The following is a 15726-nucleotide window of genomic DNA, read 5'->3' as shown; positions in this document are numbered from 1 at the left end:
AATCTGTGAGATACTAGCCTAACTGCGTGGTCCCCATCCACGTGTCGCCCTTATTTAGGCAATGCCATTTTTAATATTCCTTTCCGGATATTTTGACCGGGAAACGTTGATTGTTCTTTCATACTTTTATTCAGTCCGTAACACCGGAAGTGAAAGTTGCAGAGGATGACACGAACCGCGGAGACTGATGGTACGTTTTAGAAAACCACATAGTTAATTATATTGCATGTCTTGTTTGCTTACTTCAGATTTCGTTATTTAACCATTCACTCAAAGATGTGCACAAAAACATATTTTACACCGACTGACTGGTTTATTAAAGGAATGGGGTAACGTAGATCGGTTGACAGTCAATCAGACCTGATGACAGTGATCTGTCATGTCTAAGTATTAGACATCCGTACACAGTATATCTACTTCAGGGATAAACATTATGGCCTCTTTGTTTCCGCCGGGGATTAAATAGTGACACTAAACGTCTAGTTAGACGCTCTACCACGGAGCCTTTAGCTAGCCCAACTCCGGACGAATGACATATGAGGCGACTAATGTAACACCTCTCCCCCACAGGGGCATGGATCGCTTTACTTGTAATATTAAAAAATAAGGGTCATCTATACTAATAAATACAAAGGGATATAACGACAGACTGAAATCCGTTACCCCCTTTTCTCTTTCAGCTCGTGTCAATCACAAATCTTTGTCCATATTGGATATACCTCGGTTGAATATTGAAGACAAGTGATTTATTTACAAAATGAAACCATAATTACGACTGTCTGACACATAGTTATCCACTGACACCGCTTTAAAGTCGCAATTACACCGTTAAATTGTGACCGAACCAAATTCTATACTCACAAGAAATGACCAAGTTTCACGGATAAACTTGAGAAATATATCCAAGGAATGGTTTAAATCCTTATTTAATATCCTCAATCCAATACATGTACTGCCCACTTCTCTGAAATACTACGTCGATCAGTTTCTACACATGACAAGCGGTATATATCGGGATTTTCCCCCTCACACAACTGCATTACACAGTAGCAGTCGACAACTAGGTGCCATTTCTTTCTAATTATTTTACGCTCCGCACAGACTGATGTCCCGCCCTATCAGTGGCGGAAAACAAATGAGGTAACTTTTTTGGAGTACATTCCCTTTCGCATACATACAGGTAGCCAATGATAGGGTGGGATATCATTCTGTGCAGATTGAAAAATAAATGGCATTAGTATAGGAGACCACTATTTTTTAATATCACAAATAAAGCAATCCATGCCCATGTGCTCTCGCCTACGGAAACATGTAATAGAAAGGAATGACACAAAGACATGTGTTTTGGCTAGAGATCAAACTAGTGACCCACACTTTCTTGTCAGTCACTTTAACACAGAGCTAAATTTGGAAATCCCTTCTACCTGAGGCTAATAAGACTGTTTCTACATTTTGTACAAATTATTATATCCTTAACATTCAGAATTTTGAATTAAAGCATCACTTTTTATAACATGTTTTTTGTCCCCTACCACCAATCACCAACTGTGCTGTCACTGCACTTTGTTTGCCCCATTAATGCACATGCACTTGTTCTATTTGTCACGAAAGCTAAAAGAACCTTATATGGTTAGAATAAAGTAACCAACACAGTTTTTGACACTTTATAAATAAAGTATAAACCTTCTATTTATAGTTGTGCCTTTTTCAGACAATACCTTTTTGAGACCATTAATTATTTAACTACCCATTTGCCTTATTTCCGATGGCACATGTTAAAAGTTCTGATGAGGGAATGAATATGACACGTAATGTACCAAGTAGATATTGCATATTGTGTATTTTTTCATAGATGTTACTCATTGTAAATTTACAGCTGCAAATTGCCAATAACCCTGTTTGTCACATGAGGTAGACGTCATGAGCCAGGTGGAAGTTGGGGAAGAAAAGAAGCCCCACGCTATACTACTGAGGAAGAGCTCATCAAGCAAAATGGCTCTAAAGGAAAAAGTTGTCCAGATTTACGAGGTGTTCTTTCAGGTAAAGTATAGGATCGATGCGATATGAAATGAATCGGGAAACTAGGATTAATTTCACAACTTGTGAAGTTTTCTTACGGTTCTTTAACTCTCTGTTTGGTAGTGAATTATGTCTACATTTAACTTTAATTGGTCACCATCGTAGATCGTTGTCAATCACCAAAAAGCCCAAAGGTATAATGTGCTTGTTTGAAAGCCTATACAAATGATATTGTATAGCAGAATGAGTGGTTACATCTGATCACTAAAAAATATTCTGTGACAGACAAGCATTTAATTTCATATTTTAACTCTTTCCGTACCGCAACTCTGGTCCGGATTCTGTACCCGATGTACTGACTAACAAAATAGTGTATTATTAAATGTCCTTTTTAGAGAAGATGTTACTGCTGCAAGAAATAAACAGGTAACCCTGAACAAATGGTGTTATTGATTCATATTGTTCATAGACATATACATATCTTCATTCTCGCAGCATTATAACTTACTGACAGCTGCTTATGACTGAGAAATTGACATTTGTCAGGCAACAAACAAACGTTTTTTTTCTTTCTAAATACAAGTAGCTTTTATCGAGACTTTATTAAGATATTCATATTTGCTTTCATTAGTCTCAATAAAAATTTGGTGATGAATTTACAAGTGTTCGTATCGAATTAAGTCTCCGTCATATTGTTTTTATTTGAGATCACCTAACGCAAACATCTTGCGTCAAATTCAAAAACAATATGTCAAATGATGACAAAAGTGTACTCTGGGTGCTGATTTTAGCGACAATAATTGGATTACGCGACTGTCGTGTGCAATAACCAGCTAAATAAAAGACGGAAAACACCAAAGGTTCTTGTCGTATACACACGACAACGGGGACCAGGATGACATATTGTTGTCATGTGTACATGACAACAGTACGGAAAGAGTTAATGATAATTATATTTTTGTGCTTTACATGTATTTATATCATATACACAGCAGTGATTTCAAAAATAATGTTCTTCGTCTATATATACATCCAACATATATATAACTATGTAAGTCATCCATTTCCAATGATTTCTTTATCTTTTAGGGAGAGGACCCATCAGCCGGTAACAGCAACTTCTGGGATGAGTTTTTTCTTCTGAAGGTGCCTTAATATGATACATTTCAATTATCTTTTCAATAGCTGTACAACTGAAAAAAAACATGATTTTCAACTTAGAAAGCAAAAATAGGAACTTGAGTTACAGATAAAAAATTCACCATGATATATGTATTTTAAGAAAAATCTGAAAAGGTACCTTACAGTTGTCATGGTTGTCTATAAGGCATTTTAATAACCATTGATTTAGGAAATCTGAAAGTAGCAGACTCCTCAATTAGCAATGATACACAGAAGTTTTTCAGAGAAAAGAAAAAGAGATGGTTTCTCAAAAAGAAAAAAAGAAAAATCCTTCAAGTAAATTCCATTGTTATTGACATTCAATGATAATGAAACTGAATTATGATTAAATGTGACATTTATACCCCGGTATATAACATTTACAGGTGAACATAGGCTACATAGAAAATGAGTTTGAGAAGATGACTGGGGAAGCCTTGCTTGTTTTAAAGGTATAAAAAACAATATGGTAATGTGTTTGTACATTCATGGACATTTTTGATTAATTAACTGTATGAAAATTGAAAAAAATGGCAGGTACGTATCTTCTAATTTTATGAAGTATGTAAAAATATATGAACAAAATTGAGAGTGTTTAAGAAATGTTATGGATGGAAATATGTATAAAATTTTTGCAATACAGGATAAGATTTTGTTTATTTCTTTCAGGATAACTTAAATATGTTGTTTTATCGGGCAGTGGAAACATTGAAGGAAGACAATCCTATTCGGGTTGTAAATGCTTTATATGTAAGTATCCAAGTCATTGTTTAGTTAATTAATGTTTATATGTAAGTACCCTAGCTAGTCATTGTTTAGTTTATGAATGTTTATATGTAAGTATCCCAAGCTGACAATACTGTCCTTGCTTTAAGTTTACTGTTTTTATGAGGTTGTCACTTGAGATGGTTATAGAATATAAAATAAAAAGACTGACATCTTAATTGTATGAAACATACATAATTTAATGCAAAAATCGAGACCCAATCTGATTTAGATATGAATGAAATAATATGAATCTATACAATCTACTATTAAAATGATGTGTTACCTCCCATCCATAGCAATTTTATTTTTAAGATAGTAATAATGGCAGAAGAGGTTGTAGCTTTTACCATTAAAAAGTATGCTATAAAACAATAGGATCAACATGAAAGTCATATAACTTTTGATATTCAAGACAAGTCAGTTTTTTATGAGCAGTACGTTACAGGTGAAAGCCAAAGAATTATTATTATAATTTACAGAGTTGTTGCCTTTTATTAGATTGTTAAAATAGTGTCCACCTGATATCTTGAGTAATTTTCAATAGATTAAATTCAAACTTCATAGAAAGATCTGACAGTAACCATAAAAGCTTAAACAAGTTTGATAACCTCCTTTATCCAACTAGTTTACAGAGTAATGGCCCTTATTCAATTGCTGAAACAGTGTTCATTCGATATCTTGAGTAATATTCAACGGACTAATTTCAAACTTCATAGAAAGGTTAATTACCATTAAAGCTTGGTCACTTTCGATAGCCATCATTATCAGATAGTAATTTACAGAGTTATGGCCCCTGGCTTACGCACAGTCACTACTCCACATCTATAGTAACCTTTGATAAATTAGCCTCAAACTTTATAGGACAGTGGCGGATCCAGAGGGGTTTTTTGGGTTCAGGAAACCCCCCCACCTTGAGCATTTTCATGTATTTTCACCATTTTCCTTAATTTTTCCCCACATGGAACCCCCCCCCCAGGAAATTTAGAAACCCCCCCATAAAGGTCTCTGGATCCGCCACTGTAGGAAGGTTAATTACCATGAAAGTTTGGACAAGTACGACAACCACCATTATCCGACTCTAATGTACAGAATTATGGCCCTTTATTTAACAGCATTTCTTCAGCTTTAAGCTAGTCAAATACAGTATGTTTTCTCTTTTCAATGCGTCACTCAGTGATCCAATACAAATGTAGTTACTTTTTGTCATGCAATATACATCAGAAGTATTTGAAGTATTTCAATTTGGCATGGGACGGGCGTATATTGGTCCGCCTTGCGGTACTCTTGTTCCAACATAAATTAATCACTCTTGTTGAAGTATTGAAATTATCAACATACGGTGTGTGTTTGGGAATGCAAGAAAAGAGAATGTTTGGTGATTGGGAATGCAGGAGGAGACAATTTGGATTTCTTACCAGTGGTTCTGACATAATAGTTTGTGTGAGTTTACTTGAATAGAATTAATTGTGAAGTAATAGAATAGTTTATAAAATCAGCTGTTCTTTGGTTTAATTAATAAAGGATATTTTTATCAGCCATTACAGACTGGCTTATTTTCGTAATATTGAGTTGTTTCATCTTTTCTATTACTTCTATTTATGTGTTTAAAGATGAAGCTCTTTTTAATTATTTTCTTGTGTTTCAGACGCTCAGTGCTTTGATCAATGGAATCTTCAAGAAAAACCTAGGAGACTTTGGGTTTGATGTGATTAACCTGTTAATTGGGTTTGATTCTGCTGAAAGTGTAATGCAGGTAAGTTGTCGTGTGTCATATTGGAAGCATTGTCAAGGTAAATTTTGTGTTTAAACAAAGAAAGAGATTAATTCAAGCCTTCTCTTGACTATTGACAAGTTTATGAAAATGCAATACTTAAATTTCCTTGTTAACCCTGCACATTTCTCATTGTTTTTCTGACACCAGCTTTGAGTATACATGTGTCCGTGTGTAACTGTATCAAAGCTTCATCATTGTTTTGTAAATCAAAATGTTAATTACGGGGTAGTCAATTTGAATCTTAATGGACATCCATTCTCGTGTATGGTGACATTTCCTAATGTCATATTCAAATAAAACAAATGACATTATTTTGATAAATATATATATATATATATTCTATTTTGTGTGATTTTCAAAAGAAAAATGCCTTAGGTTATATGAGTGGTAATACTGCTGGTAGTGTAAAACAATGTGTACATTGTACTTTACAGTCCCTTGTTGAGAGTTTGAATGCCATTCTTACTGGAGAATACTCCATCACATTGAAACAACAGGTCCTCAAGTTTCTCCAAGTCCTAGCTACAGTAAGTGTTCTTGACGATTTTATATCAGTTTTCAATCACCTTACCTACATCACTTGTAACAGGGTTTGTTACAAATGAGACATTTTAAGCAAGAAAAAACAATCGTACTGTCATACTGTGTGTATGTTTTGTTGTCATCATACACTGTCAATCCTTCATTATTTTTCTCATTTGACGTTTCCTATTTACATGTACATCAGCTCAATTCACAGTCCACCTCTCATATATGTACAAAACTTTCAGTAACATGTGCTGAATGATCGACAGAATTTAATATGATGTATACTGGGAAACTATTGCCGGTGAAATATTTGTCCTTCAGTGGTAAAATCCATATTGGTCATGTGCAAATTTCCTTCTTCATAAGTATTTGTTTTGTATGGTATGCAATTTACACTCGTTACAGATGGCCAAAAGGGTGAAAAGTTATAACTGTGGCAACATTTTCTGTTATACAGTTAAAAAACATAATGATGAGCAGCAATCGTCCCTGACTGTGGTCAAGTTGAGAATGGTTTATGAAGTAGAAAATGGTTTTTAAGTGACATTGTATCAGATGAATATGACATAACAAAATGATTACTATATCACTGATTGAGAAAGTTAAGCAATCAAAATACTGTAATAATAAACCTAATGACAGGATTTCTAAAAGGTTTTGGTGACAATTTGGTATCTTGATTGGTATGTTTTATATTACAGGCTGCAGACAATGTGAGTCAGAATACATTTCTTGAGTACATCCTCATTAACAGTGTGTTTGAGTCTCTACTACAAATCCTTAGTAATTCCATCTCCCGACAAATCCTCGGCCGAGATGCAGTACTTTTGCTCACAATACTGGTACAGTACAGAAAATATGAGGTGAGTGAAATTAAAGAAACAATTATGTTCTGTATATTCTTTATCTAGAGGAGTTAATGTGTTTGATATTTTTTGTATTGAAAATGTTCCAGTAATTTCATTGAGATTATTTTATGCCCCTACCAGAATATTTAAGTCTATATGATTTATATTTTGTATCAGAGATTCTTACTTACAGTTTCATTTTCACCTGAAAAGATAGTGTTCTGTGACTTATAGTTCCACTTTAACCAGAAAAGATAGTGTTGAGTTTCATGTTTCAAGGTTGTCAGATATGTATCGTTAATACTTTAATACTAGAAATAATTATTGCCATGTTGAATTCTTCAGACCATGAAAAAGCGTGAAAATACTGCCATAAAAACACCTTTTTATACAGTATATAATATTGTATGCAATAGAAAATAGGATAGAGTTTTCATTATTTCATGTTACCTGGGTATATCACTATTTTGTAATAATGTACCGATATTTCCAACAGAGAACTGTAATTCTTGTTTCAGTCGGCCAACCAGTATATCGTAAAGCTGTCCATTGTTGATGACGAGTTGGCACTCACGGTGAGTACACATGTCTTAATGGCAACTTTGGTCAAGTCATGAGCTGTACAGGCTACTTCACAGAAGATTCTGACTTTCTCAGATTAGTATTATAACTGTCAATCTGTATACAATTTTGTTTATGAAGTCTGAGGTACTGTAGTCCATATTTGACTGACTGGATTCTTACAATTCCCAGTCTGATGCATACTAAACTGACGGTATTTACAATGATGACTGTTAAAGCTGTGTAAAATTTATATGACACAATTGAACAATGGTTCTTTTGCAGATTAGAACTTGATCTGTATACAATGATATCTGTTGTTGCAAACAATTCGTGTTAGAATCTTGACTTGAGAGAAACAAAACAATGGCTGATTCTGTATTTTAAGGGCTATGCGCAAGTTGTCCACAGTGCCTTGTCAGACTTCAACAAGTAAGTACTAATTACGAGGTAATCTAAAATATATCTGACTTGTTAAAAATCGCATAATTTTGTTCCTTTATATATGAGCAATTGTAATATGTTTTGTAAAACCAGCTTTTAAATATACACTTTTATTTGTAAAAGAATTACCTGTTTTAAGATTATGAATCCCTTATTCAAGTTAGCCTGAATAAATAATGTGACATTTTTAATTCACAACTAACACTACTCATAAATTAACTTCAAATATATATCTAGTGCAGTAAATGTCGGTCAATGTGATTTACAGTAGGTATCAATTTGAAAATTAATTGTATTTTCAGTGCTGTTGATCATGTGTTTTTCCTTCTTCAGCAAGTTTAGGAACAGGAATGCAGAACAACAGAATGGCTGGTTCTCAGCTCTTGCTTCAATGGTGAGTAAAGAGACATGTCAGTAAAGCTATAAAATCATAGAATTGTGATTTAGAATTAATATTAAATATTCTAATCAAAAGAAAGAAAGCGTTCTTGAGCAATACCCTTTACTTTTGTTGGTGAAATTCAGATGGTTTATGTGGTGTGGTTGTCAAATATTGCTGTCGCTTAAAATGAGCTGTTTGAAATAAAGACCCATAACAAGAGGAACACTTATCATGCTCATCTTGCTTCAGCAAATCAGTTGAGTTTGTTGGTTCTCCTAAAAGAATGAAAACAACAAAACAGTTGACTGTCAAATATTATACATATGTCATTTGGTACAAACTTGTAATATAAGGATGGAACCCCTATTCAGGCAAGAAATTACAAATGCTGAAGCTTGTTCTTTTTTGTATATGAAAGATGTGTAATAGATTTCAGCAATTCCCTTTCTTGAGGTAATGAAATGTTCAGGTGTTGAACCATGGTGATGGTATAGAGTCAGAGAGGTAACATGTCGTGGTTAGATGTTGAACCACGGTGATGGTGTAGAGTCAGAGAGGTAACATGTCGTGGTTAGATGTTTAACCACGGTGATGGTGTTGAGTCGGAGAGGTAACATGTTGTGGTTAGATGTGTAACCATGGTGATGGTGTAGAGTCAGAGAGGTAACATGTCATGGTTAGATGTGTAACCATGGTGATGGTGTAGAGTCAGAGAGGTAGCATGTCGTGTTCAGATGTGTAACCATGGTGATGGTGTAGAGTCAGAGAGGTAACATGTCGTGCGTAACAATGGAGGTGACATGTCTCAGACAGACGCCTGAGAAACCTTTCATCATTCTAAATGAACCATCAGTAAAGAAGGTCATCACCAAATTGGTAGAGCTTGGAATCTCCCTATATGTAAAGTTTGAAATTTTGAAATAGAGGTTTATAACAATTTACAATATTTCCATGAGCAACTGATGTGTTTTTCAGAAATTGATGTTTTATTTGTGGCATTTTGTTTTATCTGAATGTTTGTATCAATCCCCAGATTATTGTTGAGCAGTAAGTAACTTAAACAGAAGAATAAGTAATATTTAGGGTGTTTTTATCAGCCAAAAATAAAATTAAGAAGGGAGATAACTCTTATAGCAAGTCCACTTATACATATGTATTAGGAACTGACCATGTTTACACCAGTAGCAATTCTTGCATCCATATATTGTGAATAGATTCCAATATACATACGTAATTAAATGATTATCATGAAGACTTATAGATTTTTTATGTTTGCGTATTATTATAGTAATTCATTAAATTGTTGTTTTGTTTTCTGTCCAATGTCCATCCATCACACAAAGCTTTGTCATCAATTCTTGAGGTTCCTCAAGTTTAACATGTTCAAACATCTTACACACAGGTTTCTTTTATTGAACAAAGATACATGGGATTGCAAAAGAGATCACATGATCAAAGCTCAAGGTCATATTCTAAAATTAGATTTTCATTTTCTGCACAACAATGGGAATACTTTGATTTGGTTCAATACACTGATTGTTTATGGGATGTGACTGTGAGCGATTGTATGACAGGTATCAAAGTCAGAGGTCAATGTCACTTACTATGAATATATTTTCATTCTCTACACAGTAATTTGAGACTGTTACACCATGATTCAGAGGTTGATAAGTGATCAATATTGTATTTGTTTCAAGTTAATATTGCTCAGGCATTACTTTCTGCGCAACATTGGGAAAGCTTCGATTTAGCTCATCACACCGATTTTTTATGGGATGAGAATGTGAGTGATTGTATGAGGGGTCGACAAGGTCAAAGGTCAAGGTCACTGTTACTACAGTATAAATATATATTTTTCATTCTCTACACAATAATTTTGGACTGTTACACTATGATTTTGGACTGTTACACTATGATTTTGGACTGTTACACTATGATTTTGGACTTTTACACTATGGTTTTGGACTGTTACACAATAATTTTGGACTGTTACACAATAATTTTGGACTGTTACACTATGATTTTGAGGTTGATTAGTGATCACTATTGTATTTGTTTCAAGTAGATATTGCTCAGACATCTATTTTAGGTTAATTTATTGGTCTTAAAGTCAAGGTAATTATGAATACACTGTATATTCATTTGATTGAGTGATAAGAGACAATGCTATTGGGACATTAACAATTTAATCTATTTAATCAAGTAATATATTGAGGTACTCTTTTGAAAATTCTTAATTTTTCACAAGGTTGACTTTATTTATTTTGCAGGTAGGAAACATGTTTGTTGCAGATGAAAAACAAATATCAGGAGTCAGGTATGAGAGTTTTTGTGAATTTAACTATCAAAATGTATTTAAATAGAAGAAAAACAGGCAAAATAAATTAATAATGATATATATTTCTTTTTTAATTGAAATCCTTGTAAGAAGTGTGATAGAACTATGCAGCTAAGTTAATATAAGTTGTAATACCATCTTATTCAGTGTCATTTACCTTACAATCTTCTTCTGGTGCCTTAGTGTGTAGGATTTTGTTGCTGTTTTGTAATATTTACACAGCTTATGTCTGCATGTGTTATCATTGTTGTACTATACGTGTTACAGAGCTGACGATGCTGTACTCCTGTCCCTATACGAAGCCATTCATCTCAACAGAAACTTCATCACAGCTCTAACCCATGTATGAACAGAACCAGACATTATCATTCAAAATGTTTGTGTAAAAGACAATGTATAATAACTTTGATAATATGTTTTGTTGAATCCATGCTTCATCAGAGTTTGAAGATAATTCAAGGATAGTGAAATATAATATATTTATCTATATCTCCCTAGTGACTGTCAATGACTATGACAGCTCTGTATTGACAGGCTACGTAATTTGTTGTGCTGTAATTGGATTTTTTTCTTTTCAGACTCACACTCCATCAACGCCCACCACACCTCCCTCTTCACCTACGCTGTCACAGACCACACCCCCTCTGGAGAAAGGTATAACTAGGATTATGTTGATCGTAAAAAAATAATCCTGATGGTATTGTGTAACAGAGGTCATAATTACCAGTGTTGTAATGGTGGTCATTATTTTTAGATGCCTCAGCCAGGAGTCGAACTAGGGACCTCTGATTTACTAGTCTTACACTCTACCAAATGAGTTAAAGAGAAACTCTCCGTAGCAAAATCTGTAGGAAGTGATTGATGTTTTACCAGGGTTATTATTATTAACAATGCCTCTGCTAGGAATCAAACCTAGGACTCTAATATACTTGATTATTATAATTATTTCCTACACTAGGAATTGAATTCAAGACCTTTGGTTTACTAATATGATGCTCAACCAAATGAGCTAAACGAAAAGTCTCCCTAGCCTAGTTGGTAGGAAGTGCCTATATTTTATCAGGATGACAAGTCTGATGAAGATAAGCAGAGCATTTCGATGACTTTTGTTAAGTTAATTTTATCAGAAAATTGACTTTTTATAAAAGTTTGATTGATACAGATTAATAAGAATGTGTCTACCTTGCTGGATTTGTTCTTCGTAAAGTTTGCCAGTATAAATAAAGCGTGTTATTTCATGACTTTCAGCATCCCCTACAGATCTAGCTGTGATAGAAACCGTGAGCCAGCCTACAAACCTGCTGGTGACCTTCCTCGAGTACAGCTCGGTTGTCATGCAGGACACTAAAGGTATGAGCACTCAACTCAACCCAGTCACTTTGTCTGAGGCTTCAACATTTCTTTTAAAAGCTTATTAAATGTACCCAAACAGTTTTATGAAATTATGCTTTGATGGGCAATGTTTTGCCCATAATGTAACTTTTTAAATTTTGGAGTTCAAAAATTAACATATAATTCCTTGAAGCATTCCTCATTTTGCAGACTCCAGACACTCAATTGTAGTTTGAAAATATATGATTAAATGAATTTAACAAGTTTGGAAAACAACCATTGTTGAAATTTTGAAATGGTACAGAGTTACTTTCCTTCAATAGGATATAAAAAATAAGAATTGGAGGGAAAGTACTGAAATTTAAATGTATGCCTAACTTAATACATAGTTAGGACCCTTGTCTACTATTGATCACTTTGTCAGGTACATGGACCCTTGTCTTCTATTGATCACTTTGTCAGGTACATGGACCCTTGTCTACTATTGATCACTTTGTCAGGTACATGGACCCTTGTCTACTATTGATCACTTTGTCAGGTACATGGACCCTTGTCTACTATTGATCACTTTGTCAGGTACATGGACCCTTGTCTACTATTGATCACTTTGTCAGGTACATGGACCCTTGTCTACTATTGATCACTTTGTCAGGTACATGGACCCTTGTCTACTATTGATCACTTTGTCAGGTACATGGACCCTTGTCTACTATTGATCACTTTGTCAGGTACATGGACCCTTGTCTACTATTGATCACTTTGTCAGGTACATGGACCCTTGTCTACTATTGATCACTTTGTCAGGTACATGGACCCTTGTCTACTATTGATCACTTTGTCAGGTACATGGACCCTTGTCTACTATTGATCACTTTGTCAGGTACATGGACCCTTGTCTACTATTGATCACTTTGTCAGGTACATGGACCCTTGTCTACTATTGATCACTTTGTCAGGTACATGGACCCTTGTCTACTATTGATCACTTTGTCAGGTACATGGACCCTTGTCTACTATTGATCACTTTGTCAGGTACATGGACCCTTGTCTACTATTGATCACTTTGTCAGGTACATGGACCCTTGTCTACTATTGATCACTTTGTCAGGTACATGGACCCTTGTCTACTATTGATCACTTTGTCAGGTACATGGACCCTTGTCTACTATTGATCACTTTGTCAGGTACATGGACCCTTGTCTACTATTGATCACTTTGTCAGGTACATGGACCCTTGTCTACTATTGATCACTTTGTCAGGTACATGGACCCTTGTCTACTATTGATCACTTTGTCAGGTACATGGACCCTTGTCTACTATTGATCACTTTGTCAGGTACATGGACCCTTGTCTACTATTGATCACTTTGTCAGGTACATGGACCCTTGTCTACTATTGATCACTTTGTCAGGTACATGGACCCTTGTCTACTATTGATCACTTTGTCAGGTACATGGACCCTTGTCTACTATTGATCACTTTGTCAGGTACATGGACCCTTGTCTACTATTGATCACTTTGTCAGGTACATGGACCCTTGTCTACTATTGATCACTTTGTCAGGTACATGGACCCTTGTCTACTATTGATCTCTTTGTCAGGTACATATCGCATACATGAGTTCTTCAGGAAACAATGTACTGAAACCAGGTCTTGTGTCCTAGCTATTATACACAGAGTTATTGCTCTTTGTACATTTTTGATACCAAATTTTTCTAGAGGTGAGAGACTATGATTGCTTTTAATATCTTGTCTTGTTTTGTTATAGTGTAAATGGCAATCAGTGGAGTGACCTTTTATTCTCTGTTTTAGATACCACCTGATGCAGTAGTGAATTGTATATTTATTCCACTCTCTCTGTTTTAGATACCACCCGATACAGCAATGCCAAACTGTGTTTAATTATCCTCACATGTATAGCAGAGGTAAGCTAATATGACAAGGTCATGACTTTCTATGACACTAGAGTTATCACATTTTATCTTAATTTATCTCTGGCTAACATCTCAGTTTGGTTTCCTATCAAATTCCAACCCTCAGATGACATCAGCTATACACAAGATATGTTACCTGAGGGGACAGATCTAGACTTTTGAATATTGAATAATAATAAAAAACATGGAATTTGTTTCATCAATATCTGAGTACTCTTTGTATAAGTGAAATAGGAACTGCACAGTATATTTAATGGTCATTCTGGTATAACCAACATGATGTTAGTTCAACTGGTATATTAACATTCTGAAGATTTAGTCATCAGTCATGGAATTATATGTATATTTTATTATTGCTATTGTGTGTTTTGTTAATATATTTGTGTTAATAGGACAGCTGCAAAATTCAAAGTCATTTCAGCAATATATGCAAACTGTATTGTAACAATGCTTGAAGTGAAGTGTCAACCGCTACATTTACAAGTCTAAGTTGTGTTACAAGTTTGATAAGTCATATCACTATTACGGATACTTTGATTGGTAGGTTTATATGAATCTGTTAAACAATCCTATTACTTAACAGTCATGTAATTATATGTTTTAGGATCAGTACGCCAATTCACTAATGCATGATGTCAACATGAACTTCAGAGTAAACCTTCACCGAATGGTATGTATACAGTATAGCTGTAGCAGCGATTGTTAGATATTACCATCTACCTTATATCAGTTAATGTCTGTAGAACACAAGGTTCATTTCTGGTACATCCTGTTAAGTTACCGGTATATCTCCCTAACAAATGATTGTATGAATGTAGAGATTGTATGAATTTAAGATCTTGTGATTCTGGACCTTGACTTTCTTTTGTGATTCTTTTAATTCAAGCAAAATCTTGTCCCGGACATAATTCTTCAGCTGCTATCTTTATGAAATTTTAAGTATAGATGCATCACTTACTGAATGTTAACAGTATGCTGTAATTAGGTCACTGTGACCATTCTCAAGGTCAAAAGTTAAATAAGAGCAAAAATCCAAAAAATGTTATGTTAACTTTAATTTTAAAACTGTGAAAGATTTTTAGCCCACCAATTCAAATCACCCTGCGTCCGAGGTCCGTCGTCCGTCGTCCATCGTCCGTCCGTAAACAACATGGCGGACAGGCAGCCATCTTCGATTTTGATATTGAAAGTTTGTTATCGCTATTTCTCAAGAAGAACCAGAGGGATCTTTCTCAAATTTTATATGTAGGTTCCCCTTGGACCTTAGCTGTGCAGGGCAACTTTTGAGACTGATCGGATAAACAACATGGCAGACAGGCAGCCATCTTGGATTTTGATATTGAAAGTTTGTTATCGCTATTTCTCAAGAAGAACCAGAGGGATCTTTCTCAAATTTTATATGTAGGTTCCCCTTGGACCTTAGCTGTGCAGGGCAACTTTTGAGACTGATCGGATAAACAACATGGCAGACAGGCAGCCATCTTGGATTTTGATATTGAAAGTTTGTTATTGCTATTTCTCAAGAAGTACTAGAGAAATCTTTCTCCAATTTTATATGCAGGTTCCCCTTGGTCCTTAGCTGTGCAGGGCATTTTTTGAGACTGATCGGATAAACAACATGGCCGACAGGCAGCCA

General features: G+C 34.8%; 1 protein-coding gene across 1 annotated transcript in view; it reads left to right on the top strand.

Moving 5' to 3' along the window:
- The first annotated feature begins 135 nt into the window (after positions 1-135).
- Positions 136-15726, top strand: part of LOC110466433 (UPF0668 protein C10orf76 homolog) — a 26486-nt gene continuing 10895 nt past the window's right edge. The window contains exons 1-17 of the mRNA XM_021522913.1: positions 136-190; positions 1877-2040; positions 3109-3165; positions 3567-3632; positions 3850-3930; positions 5594-5701; positions 6157-6249; positions 6952-7113; positions 7617-7673; positions 8048-8091; positions 8437-8497; positions 10756-10802; positions 11091-11166; positions 11402-11477; positions 12072-12173; positions 14023-14081; positions 14695-14760. Of these exons, the coding sequence (XP_021378588.1) occupies positions 1921-2040; positions 3109-3165; positions 3567-3632; positions 3850-3930; positions 5594-5701; positions 6157-6249; positions 6952-7113; positions 7617-7673; positions 8048-8091; positions 8437-8497; positions 10756-10802; positions 11091-11166; positions 11402-11477; positions 12072-12173; positions 14023-14081; positions 14695-14760 (1275 nt within the window). The 5' untranslated portion in view covers positions 136-190; positions 1877-1920. The remainder of the gene's footprint in view (positions 191-1876; positions 2041-3108; positions 3166-3566; positions 3633-3849; positions 3931-5593; positions 5702-6156; positions 6250-6951; positions 7114-7616; positions 7674-8047; positions 8092-8436; positions 8498-10755; positions 10803-11090; positions 11167-11401; positions 11478-12071; positions 12174-14022; positions 14082-14694; positions 14761-15726) is intronic.

Source organism: Mizuhopecten yessoensis, unplaced genomic scaffold (genome assembly GCF_002113885.1).
Source record: "Mizuhopecten yessoensis strain PY_sf001 unplaced genomic scaffold, ASM211388v2 scaffold11133, whole genome shotgun sequence".
In the NCBI taxonomy this organism is placed as follows: domain Eukaryota; kingdom Metazoa; phylum Mollusca; class Bivalvia; order Pectinida; family Pectinidae; genus Mizuhopecten; species Mizuhopecten yessoensis.
The sequence above is the reverse complement of the archived record's forward strand: the minus strand, read 5'-3'. Positions and strand labels throughout refer to the sequence as shown.